Source organism: Morone saxatilis, unplaced genomic scaffold (genome assembly GCF_004916995.1).
Source record: "Morone saxatilis isolate NCDOM2014 unplaced genomic scaffold, NCSU_SB_2.0 Contig14, whole genome shotgun sequence".
NCBI classification, from domain to species: Eukaryota; Metazoa; Chordata; class Actinopteri; family Moronidae; genus Morone; species Morone saxatilis.
In genome coordinates this window covers 4,879,925-4,895,969 of record NW_023339696.1, presented here as the reverse complement: position 1 = coordinate 4,895,969, position 16,045 = coordinate 4,879,925, and the positions used below count along the sequence as shown (strand labels likewise).

Genomic DNA, 16,045 nt, shown 5'->3' with positions numbered 1-16,045 from the left:
AGAAGAACCTAATCCTGTCAGGAAGCTAATGTTGACCAGCAAGTAGAGCCATGAATGCTGCAAGAGCTGTTGTATTACAAAGCCCTGTATAAAGGTCAGCCACCTTTTTCAAAGCCAATGTATTTATTGCAGCCATTTTACTTGGGCAGTGAATGTAGCTGACTGAGTCCATAGACATTAACATGAGGGAAGCAAGGTCGGAGAACTGAACTACACAAACCATGCAAGGGATTTTAAAAGACATGCTGAAATAGTAATGTTGTCAATATTCATTTATAAAGCGAGTGATGTATGAGGACATGTACAGGTAGTTAGCATGCACATTCACAAACACTCATGACATGCATGCATCGGCAGACGCTCTCCTCTTTGTTATACCTGCACGTAGCAGAGAGGCGGAGTTTGGATAATCACATTGTGTAATCACCAGTGCAGATCTGCAGCTGGCACAGATTAACAGTTCAGAAAACTGAGAGATTGTCTTTTATGCTAAAAGTTGAGAGATCAGCGTAAATGATGTAAAAGTGTTTTCTTTTCCTTTTTTTTTCTCTCTTCCCTTTTGTCCAACGTGGCGTGTGGTCAAGCACTTTTTTTTGTCAAACATTTTGATTTCTGGTCTGGTCCCGTGTGTGTGTGTGTGTGTGTTTGTTTACTTGTTTACTTGTGTGTTTTTTTTGGTTTGTGTTCTTGTTCTCTCTGGATAGTGCCTTTCTCTCTGGTGTTTCAGTGTCTCCGACCTGCTACTTTGAGCCCCCTCCCTTTACGGGGCCTGCCAGTCCTGCAGTGACAAACAGTGTACATATTCCAACCTGTCCCATCCAACGACTGCCCCCCCCTCCCCCTCCCACCTCCCCTCCTACATCAACCCGCCTTCACCTTTATCCTCACCAACATGGAACTCTTCTTATTTAAGTGTCTCTCGCCTTGTCTTACCTAATGATACTGTTTTTGTTTTTGCTCTTTTTTTTATTTGCATTTGTTTTTTTGTTTTTTCAATTAATAAAATGCAATTATTAAAAAATGAGAATATCCTTTTTTGTGCTGTGTATTTCAGAAGAGTCAGTCGTCAGAAAGGTTGTACGTGTGCCGACCTGTACAAACTACTGTTTTCTGAGTGTGTGTGTATTTAAGGTTTAACATTTAAAGGAACAATCGCCTTCACGCCGAGGGTTGAGGAGGTGATCATTAGTATGTAAAGGGACTCTACAGGTGGAGTGGAGTTAAAGGGGGACGCTGTAACTTTTGCTCTACCGCTGTGGCCACAGGTGGTAGTTAAAGGACCAGTGTGTAAGATTTAACGGCAACTTCCAGTGTAGTTACAGATTGCTACTCCCTCACTTCACCCTATCTCACGGTGGCCGCAAAAAAACGCCAACCGCCCTATCCCGAGCTAGTGTTTTTGTCTGTTCTGGGCTACTGTAGAAACTCTAAAGCTCTTTCTAAGGCAACAAAAACTACTTTTCTTTTATATTTATTTTCGATTCTACACTAATGAAAACATGGTTCTGAATATTCCATTTCTGCCAGTAGATTCTCCTAAATGTTCCACACTGGACCTTTATTAAGGATAATAACACACTGAACTTTCCTTCATTTCTGGTGAGCCTCATTGTGTTTATTTCCTGTTTGACTTTTCTGACAAACCCGTTAAAATGTTTGTGACATATAAAAATAATAATATAATTAGAACAGATAGGCGCCATGCTGTAAGTGAACTGACTCACTTTTGTCTATTGCACAATATGTATGTGTATATAAAGTGTGCTCATAGCAGCGAGACCCCTGGGTGAGGGCAAGGTTGCGTTTTATTGCAGGAAAATTTTTTTTTTTTGGGGGGAAAATTTTTTTTTTTTTTTTTTTTTTTTTTTTTTTCAAATGTCTAGCTTCAACAATACTGCTGACCTTTAGTCAAAGTTTTAGATTCATGAATGCATCTTCCCACCTTCTGAGCAGCCGGTGGTTTCTATAAATGTCTGTGCAATATGATAATCAGCTTGCAAACTTGGAGCTTGCTTGCGATGAGTAATCCATCGCAATGCCTATCGGGCTAGCTGTTGCCTGTTAACGCAGTTGAAAACACAGATTGTTTTTCATCAGTGGATGCTGGTTCGGTGTTTGTGGGCTCCTCAGGTAAACCAGGGTTTTCCAGAGAGAGCTAATGAACACAAAGAGAGAACAGCTTTTCAAATAAATCCATGCTTTCAGCTGTGCATAATGACATAATGTTTTATTCCTCACTGAAACAGTCGGTCAGAAACGGATAGGAGATAAGTCATGCTTGACATCCTAACCTTAGATGGTCTTACTGATCCAAACACAGTCTAATAATGCTGCCGCTGTCTTAAATCATCATTGTACATAATCTATATTCTGAAAATGCACACGGCATCTGCAGACTACAGAATTAGCATCTCCAACGACCCGAAAGGGAACTCCTTCAGACAGCAGAGCAGTGACTGAGTCAGTCTGTGACTTTAGTGTAACGCCAACTCAACAGGCCACATTTCGTTATGAAACACGCCCAAAGTGTCTCTCTTTCTCTCGAGGTGCGAATGATGTGCATGTGTCAGTTGATCTGAAGAAGCAGTGAAGAGGAAGCTGATGATTTCGTTTCTTGAAGGGAGGCCCGGGGAGCTCTGCATGCAGCACTCTGCTGCAGCCAAGTGAGATCTTTAACATCACGTTAGCCACGGTCTGGTGCACTGTCTGCTCCACATTTGGACTTTTAGCACTCAGTGCCACTTTGGCTCTTCTCTTCAATCTGCCTCCCCTCTGCCTTCATTTTTGTCACAACTGCCTTAAGCAGGCACTGTTACATCAGTGTTGCTGTCCCCTTTCTAGCCCTCTCATCTGGAATGTACTCCAGTTATGAAAGACATCAGGCTGCTCCAGTGCCTCTATTCATCTTCATGACATTCACCAGTAGTGTAACCCAGAGAGGCGTTTGCACTGTGTGTGTCTCCGCTGACCACCGGTGGCACTAGCAGTTATTCAAATAGAATTAATAAGAGAGATTTCCAGTGTACACTACGTATATAGAACTAAATAAAATGATGATTGTGGGAGGCTTTTCTAAACTGTAAGTCCTGACTCTGCCCCGGGGGGTTACCTCTCAAGCTTGACTAGGCTGTTTGCCATATGGTGCTGCTATAGCAGTCGCCAACAGCAGCGGCGGCATTAAAAGCCTGCTGCTCTCCCCTGCGTGTGGACATTTTAAGATGATTTGAGGATTTGCAAGTGAGGAGGACATTTCGTGCAGAGTTCAGAAGATTATTATCAGTGTGTGAACTAGTGACCGGTTTGTGCCCCAGCATCATTAGTATAGTATTTTCAGTTCAGTCTGGACACACGCATGCACTGACAGGGTTGTTCAGGAATAGATGCTATTTGAGGTAAATAAAGTCAGATGTCTGGATTCGGTGGGTGTGAGACATGAACCCTGATTTGGGAAACTGCATTTGCAGTTGTATGTAGGCATGGAAATAAAAACAAAGACCTTGTTGTTTACTGTATATCATGGGACGTTATCTTCAACTGAGGACAAAAATAACAAAGATCAATGACTGCTTCCGGGGCCAGAGGGATGGCTAGGGGGTGGCACCAGGCCACCCCTGGAACCTGATTGGCCACCCCTGGTCCCCCTTTACCAGAGTCAGAAGGTAATAGGTAGCTGGCTTGTTAGTATGATGGATGGTTTACTGAACAGGCCAACTGGGTACAGGCCCAGTGATGTCAATCAAACCACTACAAAGAGGTAAAATATCCACAGAGGGACACCAAAAGGACCACAAAAAGACACATTTGTACTCAGTTTGTGGGCGTATGTGGGGGGACATGTCTGAGGGCCGTTGTCTCATAATGTCAATGGCTGTGGGCTATTTGGAGTTATACTTTATTTATTATATTTAATATTCATTTATCACCCTGCGTCCCTCAGCCCGTGTTTACTGTTGTTAATGATGTCACCTGAGTGGGCCGCAGTCTGCCGCTGAGATTAAGTTTAACCCTCACTCCCTCATGTAATAATTGTAATTATGAACTCATGGAAACAATCTGTGTCCCTGTGTAGGTGTCCGAGATGTGATAGAGTTATCAGATCACTGGTTTTAACTGTAAGAGCGCAAGCATTTATCTGGCACGCAAAGGTTTTCCACTCCTCTCCCCAACCTTTCCCGAGCATCCACAATTATCCATCATATTCTGACATGACATTGAAGCAGAAGAGTTCAACTTGTTCAGCTGCTCTTCATGCAAATAGCCCGCGTATTGCAAACACTGGATTCTTTGTACCCCTGTCAGCTTGTTACTGTTGTTGCCTCACAAACAGCAAACATAGCACACTGTTCTTTAAAAGTAAAGGCAGCGCTGAGAGGCGACAGGTGGAAGGAGAGCTTATCCTCTTAAAGAATGTCACTCTCACATAGCTGCAGATAAATGTTGAAATATTTCAATCCAAGTCTGTTTAAGATGACTTTGTACACTGAGACTGCTGAACTCTCTGTTCAGTCATTTATGGTATATTACTGCCACCTACTGGCTGATCTCCACACTACCTGGAGTAGGCAAGATTTGTAGCATCAACTTTCTGTAACTTTCAATGATATTAATCACAGATCCCTATATACTGAGAAACAATACATTGTAGTTTACTGGTGGCCACATGTTCTGGTTTATATGGGGGGGTGAGATGAATAATGTTATCATTTGGAGGCTCCATCCTCTGAGAGAAAGGACTTCAGTTCTCAATAAAGATATTTCTTAAAATTATGTACAGCTTATTTTGCAACAACAAGGAGGATACAGACAATAAAGATGATTTTACAAAAGTGCATTATAAAGTATATTACTTCTTGTTGAATTAATGGAACCAGTGTGTATAAAGGTACATACAGTTTGGCCTTTCAAACTGTATATATACTGTCAATGTTTCAAACACAAAAAAAGTTTCCTCTACGGAAAGCATAGTCTGCACTAATGGGTTAAAATCTATGAGTTTTGGATTTGTAGTCACAATCTAGCCAAGTGAAACCCCTAGCGAGGCTCTGCAGCTATGCAGTAGGGGGCGCTGTTTGATTACTTAAAACCATCACAGCGGTAACTTCCAGTCACTGAGCTGAGCTTCAGCCACTGCCAGTGCTGCTTTGTTACCGAGAACACGACATTTGTCCCGCAAATATCACCCTTCCTGTGAATGTGAGGATATCCTGACATCATACGTTCAATACTATGGTTCAAAGGTAGCGTTACTATCTGAGAAGGAAAAAGAAAAAGTGTACCGTTGTCGGCAGGATTCGAACCTGCGCGGGGAGACCCCAATGGATTTCTAGTCCATCGCCTTAACCACTCGGCCACGACAACTTACGACCATATACTCATAGTGACATCATTCATAGTTATATTAATATTATCATCATTACCTGTGTGTAAAATGTACTGGCAGCAACATTGAGGGAGGAAACTAGAACTAACCTCAGTTTACACACAGTTATATAAAGGAGTATTACACCATTATCATATATATATACTGTTGCTAATTCATTTATGTAGAAAGCAGATTAACCATCTAACAATCAGTCTGTCTAGATTCATATGACCACACACACTGTGAGTGTTTCCATGTGTCAGATTTTATTATTTTGTAATGTCATTGCGCTATTACTTCACTGTATCTGACAGCTGGACTTATATTTTACATGCAAAACATATGACAAACTGATCAAATATGATGCATCCCTAGTTCTAGTTTAACTCAGCAGTATAAAGGGTTTGCTAGTAAGACTTTAGACCACGTTACAAGTGAATGCATCAAGAATATAAACATCTAAATTAATAATGTGTATAAATATTGTATTAGTTTTGACAATAACCTTTCACACATTGGACTATTTGCGGCTAATCTTACCATGTGCAATGGAAGACAGCCTCAATGTTTTATCTTGTAAATGCATTAACCGCACTGGTGTTTTCTCGTCTCTCTGCAGGAAGCTGCAACCGGCACAATGCTCTTTAACACTGAAACCGCACACCTACTTCAATAAGTAAGAATAAAAGTGTGACTAAAAATGTGAAACTAACTGGGAGTAATAGTCACTTCGGTTATTGTTGCCACTGAGCTGGAAGCAGTGCCACCACGTGACTCCTCAGTGAGAGGCTGCTGTTTGTTCAGCCAGAGAGGCACAGAAAAAGAAAAATGGCGGCTCTAGGCGAACCCAAACGGGACGCCGGGCTAACATTTTGAGCTTTCACGCCCGGAAAGACACGGGGGCTTCTCGGGGTTTGCTGCACCGTCTGAATCCCCTCAGGTCCAGCTTTGCAGGGGTGTCGTTTTCGCTCGCGTTCGTGTAGGCTAAATAAACGCTAAAACTGGGATAGTAAAATAATATCTGTCGCGTATCATGAGAGGGAAGAGGGGCAGGCCGCCCAAACCGCTACAACCAGAGGAGCCGTCCCCGGCTGCGGCCCGGGGCTTGAGACCGAGGCGGAATCTGAAGCCCCGGTTGAGGGACAGCGGGGATGAGGACGCAGAGAGCCCCACAAGGGAGACCCCGAAGTCGTCCAGAAAGAGGAAAGCGGGATCCGTCACGTCAACGCGGGGCAGGGGACGAGGGAGAGGTGGCGGCGGTGGAAGAGGAGGCAGAGGAGGTCGAGGAGGAGGAAGGAGGACGGCTGCGTCCAAAACAGTGGTGTACGACGACCACGAGAGCGAGGAGGAGGACGATGCAGTCAGTCTGAGGTCCGAGGAGGACGAGTTCATTGAGGAGGAACCCCAGTCCGAGGAGGATGAGGGCCTCAAGGAGGACTCCGATTGCCTTGAAGATGATGTGCTGGACGAGGAGGAGGAGGAGGAGGATGATGCCAGCTACTGTACAGAGAGTAGCTTTCGGAGTCAGAGCACACACGCCAGCACTCCGGGTAAATAAGCAGCATGAGGGAGCAGTGGTAGAGTGTACGGGTTGGAAGATAGGTCCCTGAATGCAGCTGCTTATTGTTTTAATCGGCGCAGGAAGCAGTAAGGTTATTGTTCAAAATGGAGAATGCACACTGTATGAACACAGGCCGCAGTCATTAATGCTACTGCAGGTGGATTCAGTCGGCGGCGGTGTCACTGGCTCACATTGCTGCCCTCGCCGTGTGTCTACGCCTCTTGAAGCTCGCCTTTGATATAACAAGTCACACACATTTCAGACACAGCCGCGGATGAACTCCAGATATTATCCAACTCGGCTAACGGCTGCTAGCCTGCTAACGTTAGCAGCCGTTAGCGCATGCTGCCAACTGTCAAGTCTGTGTTGCTGAGCTAACGGCAACTTCACGTATCTATAGCAACCCTCAACACCGACTGCTCTTTGTGTGAAGAAGTCATGAAAGTTTGAGGTTGAAGCGCATTGAAGATAAAGTAGAGAGCTAACTAACTTAGCTCGGCTAGCATGCCTGTCATTTTCTATGTTTGTCAGTTTTCAACTTAGTCCTCCTCACAGTTAGTCCCTCCAAAAGGACAGCTCATTTCTTTCACGGTTTAACACCGAGAAAGAAGGGTTAAAGTGTGTGGCCGGAATAACTTTTATGTTATTATACGAGCAATACGAGTTATTATAAGCAAATGTTTTCCTGGATGTAACGTTAGTATGATGAAGCCCTAGTGTGTGTTGAGCCGGCTCAGTGCTGGAGGTCTTGTTATAGAAAGATGGTTATTACTGCACAGTCCTATAGAAGACCTGGGTGATAATGATAGAATGAAACATCAGTGTTTTTGACTCTCAGTCCTTTCATACAACCATAAAACAGTTTTAAGTTTTTGAAGTGTTTTCCTCTGCTTTAGCCTGTGGATCAAAGAGCTGTAATTATGCTTTACTAATATCATTTGTGTATCCTACAGGGAAGAAGAAAGTACGGCCCCGACCTCGCACCCCCATTCTCGAGGAGAAGGAGATTCCTCCTCTTGTGCTTCCTGACTCCTCTGAGGACCTTCTGGTGCCCAGTGAGGAGCTGCTCAATGCCACCTCCATCTACGAGGTGGTACGGAACTTCAGCACAGTGCTGCGTCTCTCCCCCTTCCGCTTCGAGGACTTCTGTGCAGCACTGGTAGGCCAGGAGCAGTGCACTTTAATAGCCGAGACCCATATTTCCCTCCTGAAGGCCATCCTGCGCGAGGAGGACTCCTCCAACACTACCTTTGGCCCCGCTGACCTGAAGGACAGCGTCAACTCCACCTTGTACTTTATTGACGGCATGACGTGGCCTGAGGTGTTGCGGGCGTACTGTGAGAGCGACCGGGAGTACCATCATGTCCTTCCATATCAGGAGGCGGATGAGTATCCCTACGGTCCACTTGAGAGTAAGATCAAGGTGTTACAGTTTTTGGTGGACCAGTTTCTCACCACCAACATCGCCCGGGAGGAGCTGATGTCTGACGGCATCATGCAGTATGACGACCACTGCCGCGTGTGTCACCGCCTGGGGGACCTGCTGTGCTGTGAGACCTGCTCAGCGGTCTACCACCTGGAGTGCGTGAAACCACCGCTGCAGGAGGTTCCAGAGGACGAGTGGCAGTGCGAGATTTGTGTGGCACACAAGGTGCCTGGTGTCACAGACTGTGTGACGGAGGCACAGAAGAACAGGCCATACATCCGCCAGGAGCCCATTGGATATGACCGCCACCAGAGGAAATACTGGTTCCTAAACAGAAGGATTATTGTGTAAGTTAGGACCTTCAAAGCCTTTCTGTTCATTAGAATTACCTTTCCTTCTGTGCCGACAGCTTTACGTCCTAATACAGATTACAGATTACATAAGACGTAGCACCATGAAGTGTTGAGGTTTGTATTTTAAATGTGTGAAGAGGTTTGTTTGACATATTACAGAACACTGGAAGACAAATGCAATGAACATTGCTGATTATCTTGCACATATTTTTGTACCTTTTGGCTTGTGGAGTTTGGTATCCGTTTGTCATTACCCTACAGGTGGTCTAAGTCTGCTTGTATAAACATAGCTTACAAGGTATGGTATGATTCATAATTAATATTAGCTGTTCACCTCAATACACTGCGGGACACTGTGTAAAGATCTGAGGTGCTCAGCTTATGTGTGTGTGTGCTGTCCCAAGCTAAAATGTGAAACAGCTGGAGAGTGAAACTGAAAGTTACCAGGAAAGTCACTTGGCGCATAGAGAGCAACATGCTTCCATGAATAAAATCATCTCTTTGACTGGAGGTTATAAAAGAGACATACACTCCAAGCCCTTTCTTCTTTACTGGCAGTAATGTCTTTCCTGATCGCCGCCTCCTCCTCCCCCACCCCGAATACGAGTTCTGTTTAAACACAGTCTTTACAAATAAGAGGCTGAACTCGCCCCTCTGTCAGGCAGGATCTGACAGAGCCTTTTAATGATTTTGATTTTGTAGAGAAAAAAGAGACTTGATGCTTGAGCTGAGCTGAACTGCACCAACAGAATATTAATGAGTAGATGAGCAGTCTGCCGGAGTCACAGTTCAACCTGCCCTTGACACTCAGTATTATCTCAACCTCATTATCTTCCTTTACAAATGTCTGGTATCATTCAGTATGAATCAACTTGTGATTGCATTTGAATTCTAGTGTGGAGAAAATAGCTTTTTCTTCAGCTAGCTTGCACAGGGTTCTCCCTACTGTTTATACACGTATCTCAACAGAGTGCACAATTTACTTAATCCAACTCAAACAATAGAGGATAACATTTCTTAATAGTTCAAACTCACAAAAATGTATGAGGTATTTACCCACCAGTGAGATTATTCAACCAGGTAATATAAACAAATGAATCAGTGAATCAGTGTTGTGTGAGGCCCTGTTTGATACAGTGAACATTGTACTGTAACGACACCTTGCACGTTAAATACGTTTAAAAACTGTTCTGTTCTGTTCTATCCCCCAGCGAGGAAGATGGGGAACATGAGAAGAAAAAGATCTGGTACTGTAGCACCAAGGCCCAGCTGGAGGAGCTCATGGAGTGCCTGGATAAGGAGTATTGGGAAATGGACCTCTATGCCACCCTGGAGGAGATGAAGGTAGAAGTGCAAGCCCACATGGACATCACAGAGGACCTTACCAACAAAGCCCGAGGAAACAGTAAAGCCTACCTCACTGCCGTCAACGGTACGGGTTTGATATCGTCTTCACTCCCCAGAATAGAAACACATTCGAAGCATGTAGTAGTGTAATCTTGTTCTGGTATTTGTGAGTAGGATATTCATGTGAGCAGCAGTTAAAGGTAACAAGGAAATCATTCATCTGACAACTAATGTGTGACTCAAGCTGAGCAGTGAACGTACGTGTTCGTTTGCAGTTTTACATTCAGAAACAGTCTATCTCTCTGCTCCAGATAACATAGTTCCTCCCCTCAGGCTGCAGGGCTCGGCTGTGTTGACAGTTGGCTCAGAAATGTTAGATGCTGCCTTTTCTTTCTGTTCCACGCTTTCTACAAGCAACTGTTGTTCCCCCTCTACCTCCCTCCAAGGAGACAGAGTGGTTAGAAGACCTTTGGTTTTTATGCCAGCAGTTTCCGTTTCAGTTTGACAGGCTGACATATAGAATAGTTTCCTATGTGTGTCACTTAAACAGCCTTATTTCGGTTGAGAGAGACAGTGGTGTGCTCTCTTTTATTGGGGATGTTCCTTTGGCAGTATGTCAAAAACTAGAGGTTTGAATAGTTATTGTGCAGCCTGAAATGGAAGAAAAGAGGTTTTTGTAAAGCCATTGCAGTGGGTTTTTTGTCCCATCATAAGTGATTTATGGGTGTTGCTGGTATATTTCATCCGTTAAAAGCCCACTGCCGCTGCAGCAGCACAGTGTGGCCTTCCCTGCACCTTGCTTTTCTTCCTTTTAAGCTGGTTGAGACACAACTGTTTCTGTCCTGCTGAACACTGTAGTTATAAAACGGAGCCCTCTAGAGATTTTGGCTGTCTGAGGAAAGAAACTGCTGCCCTGTCTTGGAGCTGTGTGAATGGGAAGAGCCTTTATTGCTGGGTTGACTGAGTTATAGCCTCTAGATATGCTAGCGTCTATGTACACAAATTACTACTATGTTATTATGTTTGATATATCACTTGTCAGATTATCCAGTTAAAGGTTACCTGGAGCAGTTCATCGTAGGATAGGCTGTGCTCCAGTTGCCTGGTTAAGATGCTTCTTTCAAATTCCTTTGTGGAGCTGACACAAGTGATAGTAGTTTTGATGATATGTCATAGTAAACTGAACATCTTTGGGGTCTGGTCTGATTCTCAGATAAAACACCTTGGGCTCTTTTATTACTTTTTATTTTACATTTTATAGACATGGATTAACAATTAATCCTGAAAATAATAGGCAGATTAAAAAACAGTGAAAACAATTGTTAGTTGCTGTCCCGTGTTTTTAATTGGAGGAAGTGATCCTCATATGGAAAAATGAGGAATGAAGAACGTTATTTTGCTTTACAGTATCATAACATTTCAGTGTTGCCATTTAAAATCCATCATGCTGATGCATTGATATGTAATCGCTGCCTTTCTATTTTAAAAATTGAATATATTTTTGCTGTAGATGTGGTCATGGAGCGTTTAAAGATCAGGCGAGAGGCACGGGAAGCAAAGAGGCAAGTAGGGGACGCAAAGCAGGAAGCAGAAACGAGCCCTGTTAAGACAACAGAGGACGAGCTCACCTCACAGCTCAACGACAGAGAGCACAAAGACACTGAGCCCAAGGAAGATGCTAGTTCACAAGGTAAAAGTGAACTTTATATACAGTATTCTTTGCTCTAAACCTCTCTTACACACTTTTTCTATTAAAGTAACTCCTCAACAGCAGACCCAGTAGTACTGGTAACAACAGGTGTTGTTTTCCCACATGTGCAAAGTGCAGTTGCTCTAATATTGGATGGTGGAACTGTGATGATGTTTCTGTAGCAGTATCAAAACCTTTACCTCTTCTTGACTTGCTGATAAATAATATTATGACTCCGCTGGTGCTGTTTGCCCTGTGGATGTATGTCACACCACAGCAGCCACGGTTGCCCCTGCTATAGAGGAGACCTGCACGTCAGATCTTAACCCCAGCTCGGCCATGCAGGACGCTGCCACGCCGAAAGCGGAGTCCCTCGACCCGAACAAGGAAGCACAGCCTGCTCACTCTAGGAGCCAGGAGAGTGGGGAGTGCCCTCCTTTGGCAAAGCAGGAAAGGCCAGGTACTCGGAGAACGAGACTGACTCGTGTTCACTCCAGTGTCCAGCTATCCGCAGCATCTTTTGCCATTCAGATCCCCCTTTCACTTCATACCCTGCTGCTGGGCTGCACATCCATCTTCATCTGTCTGCTTGTCTCTGCTGGTTGCTGCTAACCATACCCTGCCTTTTTTCACTCTGCCCACTTGCCTTGTTGGGTGCGATGGGGTGACTATGCTGATTTGCTTCTGTCTCTATACATTTGTAATGTTATAGTCAAGTCTCCATTTGTTTAAGAGACTGAAAACTAAATCCAGTTTTTGCTAATTGGACTTGAAGACACGTTCCAGGTTTTTTTTGTTTGTTGCTATATTATAATTAACATAATGTACAACCATTCCTGGCAAACCTGGAATAATATGGAGGTGATTTGAAGGTTTTTCTTTTCTTAGACCTCTGCCACGTCTGCAAGGCTTTAGAAATCACTCCAATCGCTCTGTCTGACAGACCAATGTTTCACTGTTCCCATGGGAGTTTAGCATCATGTGCTTTGCTATGCTAGTCACAAATACTGTATGCACTGTTGGTCTCAGTTTGCTTTTGTTCAGGCAGATTCTGCTTATTGTGTTGGCTGGTTGCTGTTTAATGGAGCACTTGTGTTTTTGCTTTCTGTTTAAATGGCTTCAAACGGGATACTGTGCCTCTCTGACCATGTTACATTACATATTTCCCAGCTGACAATTATGTTTCCTGAGCTGAATTTCTAATTCCATCACTAAGTCATCCTTTATTTGAGCAGCTCAAGCAAAACATTGTAGCTCTCACCACTCAACAACAATGCAACACTGGAGTGACCATAATTAGCCTGATCCTTTTCAGATCTCCTTTTCACAGCATTTCATCATTATCTTCAGTAAACATCTAATTAGATGGTGGAAAAATATTTTCTCCTCTCATTTAATTGCTCATGAGAGACCTTAAGCTGTTGCAGGCCATTTTCTGCCATTCATTTCGTCTTGACCATCTCTAAACATGAAACGGAAGCTGTGGTATTCAGCATCTGCCATGGTCGCTAAATGTTCCATTTATTTTTTGGTGCATTTGTTTCTTGTCTTGTGTTATATGTTGTTTCCTGAGTCTTAAAAAGCACGCTTTTGGTACTGTGGTAGACGGCGTCCCTGGCAGCCGCTAGCACGCCACGTCTGTCACAACCGGCTCCTTATTCTCATTCCAATTTATGGGCATTTGGGTGGGTTCCTGTTGCTCAGACAAAAGGCTCTCTGCCTGGAAGCCCCACCTGCTACCTCGTCAACAAAGAGCTGCTTATATATTCAGGACTCTCTCCCCTAACAACTCAAAAGCGGGGCTGGTGTCTTAATTTGGCTTTGCAGCAAGTGCACAGCTTGTTTTAGTAGCTTTCCCTGCCCGAGATTGGGTTTGGTTTTATAGGCCTAGCTGGACTGATCAAGTTTGTTGTCATATGCAAATTTCAAGTCCCGAGACCTGGTGTTACATTGAACAAGGGATGGCCGAGCTATGTTGAGAATTTCCTAATTGCAAAATTAGAATTTATGTCAATATTGTTGTAGTTGTTTGTGTTTACACAGCTGCCATATTTGCCTAAAGCACATAGCTTGTTATTAATATTATTCAGTTGCTTTTTTTTTACGCTTACGCTTATTTTTTCAGATGAGGACACAAAAGCAGAGTCTCGCAGTGAAGACAAGCACCCTGACGAGACGCAGGCACAAACCCAAGATCGGCCACAGCAGCAGTCTTCTCAACCAGAGGCGAGTAGTGATAGCAGCCAGGTTTCTGGATGTGGGACCGTCAGGAAACCAGATCAGCCTGACCTGGCTGATCGGTCCTCTCAGTCCTCTTTCACCAGCCAGGATGGGACAGGTAAACATGAGCGAGGCTCGTCAGCACAGAAAGTACACACCCACACTAACTTTGGAATCAGTTCAGTCGTTTTCATTTGTCTCGGTGTCTGTTTGAATCAATGCTGAGTTTGTTGCTGCACTGATAGTGTCATGTGCTTTCTGAATGACAGATGAGTATAATGAAAGGTTCAAGACTGATGGAGGGAGTGCAGGTGGACGTGAATCCAATAACCAAACGCCTAGAGGCAGCAAAGAGGTGAGACTTGTCTTTTGTTTTGTTTTTTAAGCTGCATGTACAAAAATTTTCTGTTTGTTTGTTTAAAAATGAAATAAGCTAGGACTGACAACAAATGTTGAGTACTTACTAAAGTGTGTCCATAGCATCTAGGATCCTGTATTTCATTTAACTCTTTAAGTTAGCATAAACACTGCACTAGTTGTTGAAATGAAAAAAAAGTTTTGTATCGGCACACTTTTATTGTTATGTGTAGTGTTTAGTTTGAATGTAATGTTCCCTCTCATGTTTCAGTCATCTCCCGTGCGCTCTGATGGTGAAGCCTTGCGTCTCAGCTTCTTAAAAAGGGACCTGAACGTGAATTTGAACAACTTGTTCAAACTGGGTCAGGAGGGTAAATACAGAGTCTACCATAACCAGTACAGCACCAATGTCCTGGCTCTGAACAAGCATCAGCATCGCGAGGACCACGACAAGAGACGCCACCTCTCCCACAAGTTCAGCCTGACCACCGCGTCTGAGTTCAAGTGGAATGGCTCTATCTACGGTTCACGGAGCCTGACTGTCTCCACCCTGCGTCTCACCATCATCCAGTTGGAGACCAATGTCCCTGGACCGTTTATGCATCCTAACTGGGCATCACACAGGTACATCTCAGATCAGGTTAATGTGAAGCCCTTTTGGGAAATTCACTGTTGTTTCACAGGCTGCTACACAACAGCACCCTTTGAGCTGGTAAGCAGGGAAAGATACATACTTCTTAGTTGCTTAGTTTATAGCCTAATTTCCCATGAGGTGCAGCCAAATTTCTGTCAAAGTTATGGTCCCAGTGTGGTATTTAGTGGGTGATGCTTGCACTGATCTAACAGGAAGTTCAGACTTTTAGGAAATATGGTCAGCCAATTTCTTGCCGCGAGTTAGATGAGAAGCCTGACTCTGTCCAAACGTAATAAATTCTGCCTACCACCACCTCAGAAGCTCACTTATCTTAGCATCTTATTTTTTTAATCTGTACAAAAACTAGTTCTTGGAAAGAGCCAGGATAGCTCCTCCTCCCCTGTTTACAGTCTTGGTGCTAAACTAACCAGTTCCAGGCTGTAGCACCATATTTACAGTACAAACATGAGTGGTATCCGTCTTCTCAACTAGCTCTTGGCAAGAAAATTAATTGGTTCTTGCAGAATATCATGATCCATTTTTACTGGTATGAGAGTTTGAAATATGATGAAGCTCTATGGAAAAAATAGCAGTTATGCTGTTATCTGTTTTTTGTAGGACCAACTGGAACAAAGCAGTACAGATGTGCAGCAAGGCCAGGGAATTTGCTTTGGCCCTGGCCATACTGGAGTGTGCCATCAAACCAGTGGTCATGCTGCCTGTATGGAAAGATTCCCTCGGACACACCAGGTAAAGGAAAACTAGATGCTTGAATGAACTGCATGAACTGGTGGCTACAGTAGGCATGTCACGATACCAGAAATGTAGTAGTCGATACCAATACCATTGACATTTCTTAATTTTCTTTACCAATTTGATACCACTTTGAAAAACCTAAAACAAAATCATAAATCCCACGTACTTCAACATACACTCCTTTTATTAACAACATTTAAACATTACAAAAAATAACAATAGTGGCCCTTTTTCTAAAAGATGTTTTGTTATTTACTTTATTCACTGCTGAACTCACATCTGCTCACCTGCTTTTCCCTTCAGTGCTCTTTTCTATACACATACTCTCTCTCTCACTCT

At 43.7% G+C, this 16,045-nt stretch overlaps 1 protein-coding gene and 1 non-coding gene across 2 annotated transcripts in view; one reads left to right on the top strand and one right to left on the bottom strand.

The window, feature by feature from the left end:
- Nucleotides 1–5,276: 5,276 nt before the first annotated feature.
- Nucleotides 5,277–5,358, bottom strand: trnas-aga. The gene has a single exon. It is a non-coding gene; the product is annotated as a tRNA-Ser (tRNA).
- Nucleotides 5,359–6,147: 789 nt separating this feature from the next.
- Nucleotides 6,148–16,045, top strand: part of LOC118322734 (nucleosome-remodeling factor subunit BPTF-like) — a 25,449-nt gene continuing 15,551 nt past the window's right edge. The window contains exons 1-9 of the mRNA XM_035654499.1: nucleotides 6,148–6,912; nucleotides 7,877–8,696; nucleotides 9,914–10,134; nucleotides 11,560–11,739; nucleotides 12,017–12,199; nucleotides 13,865–14,077; nucleotides 14,229–14,314; nucleotides 14,588–14,940; nucleotides 15,569–15,700. Coding sequence (XP_035510392.1) covers nucleotides 6,396–6,912; nucleotides 7,877–8,696; nucleotides 9,914–10,134; nucleotides 11,560–11,739; nucleotides 12,017–12,199; nucleotides 13,865–14,077; nucleotides 14,229–14,314; nucleotides 14,588–14,940; nucleotides 15,569–15,700 — 2,705 coding nt within the window. The 5' untranslated portion in view covers nucleotides 6,148–6,395. The remainder of the gene's footprint in view (nucleotides 6,913–7,876; nucleotides 8,697–9,913; nucleotides 10,135–11,559; nucleotides 11,740–12,016; nucleotides 12,200–13,864; nucleotides 14,078–14,228; nucleotides 14,315–14,587; nucleotides 14,941–15,568; nucleotides 15,701–16,045) is intronic.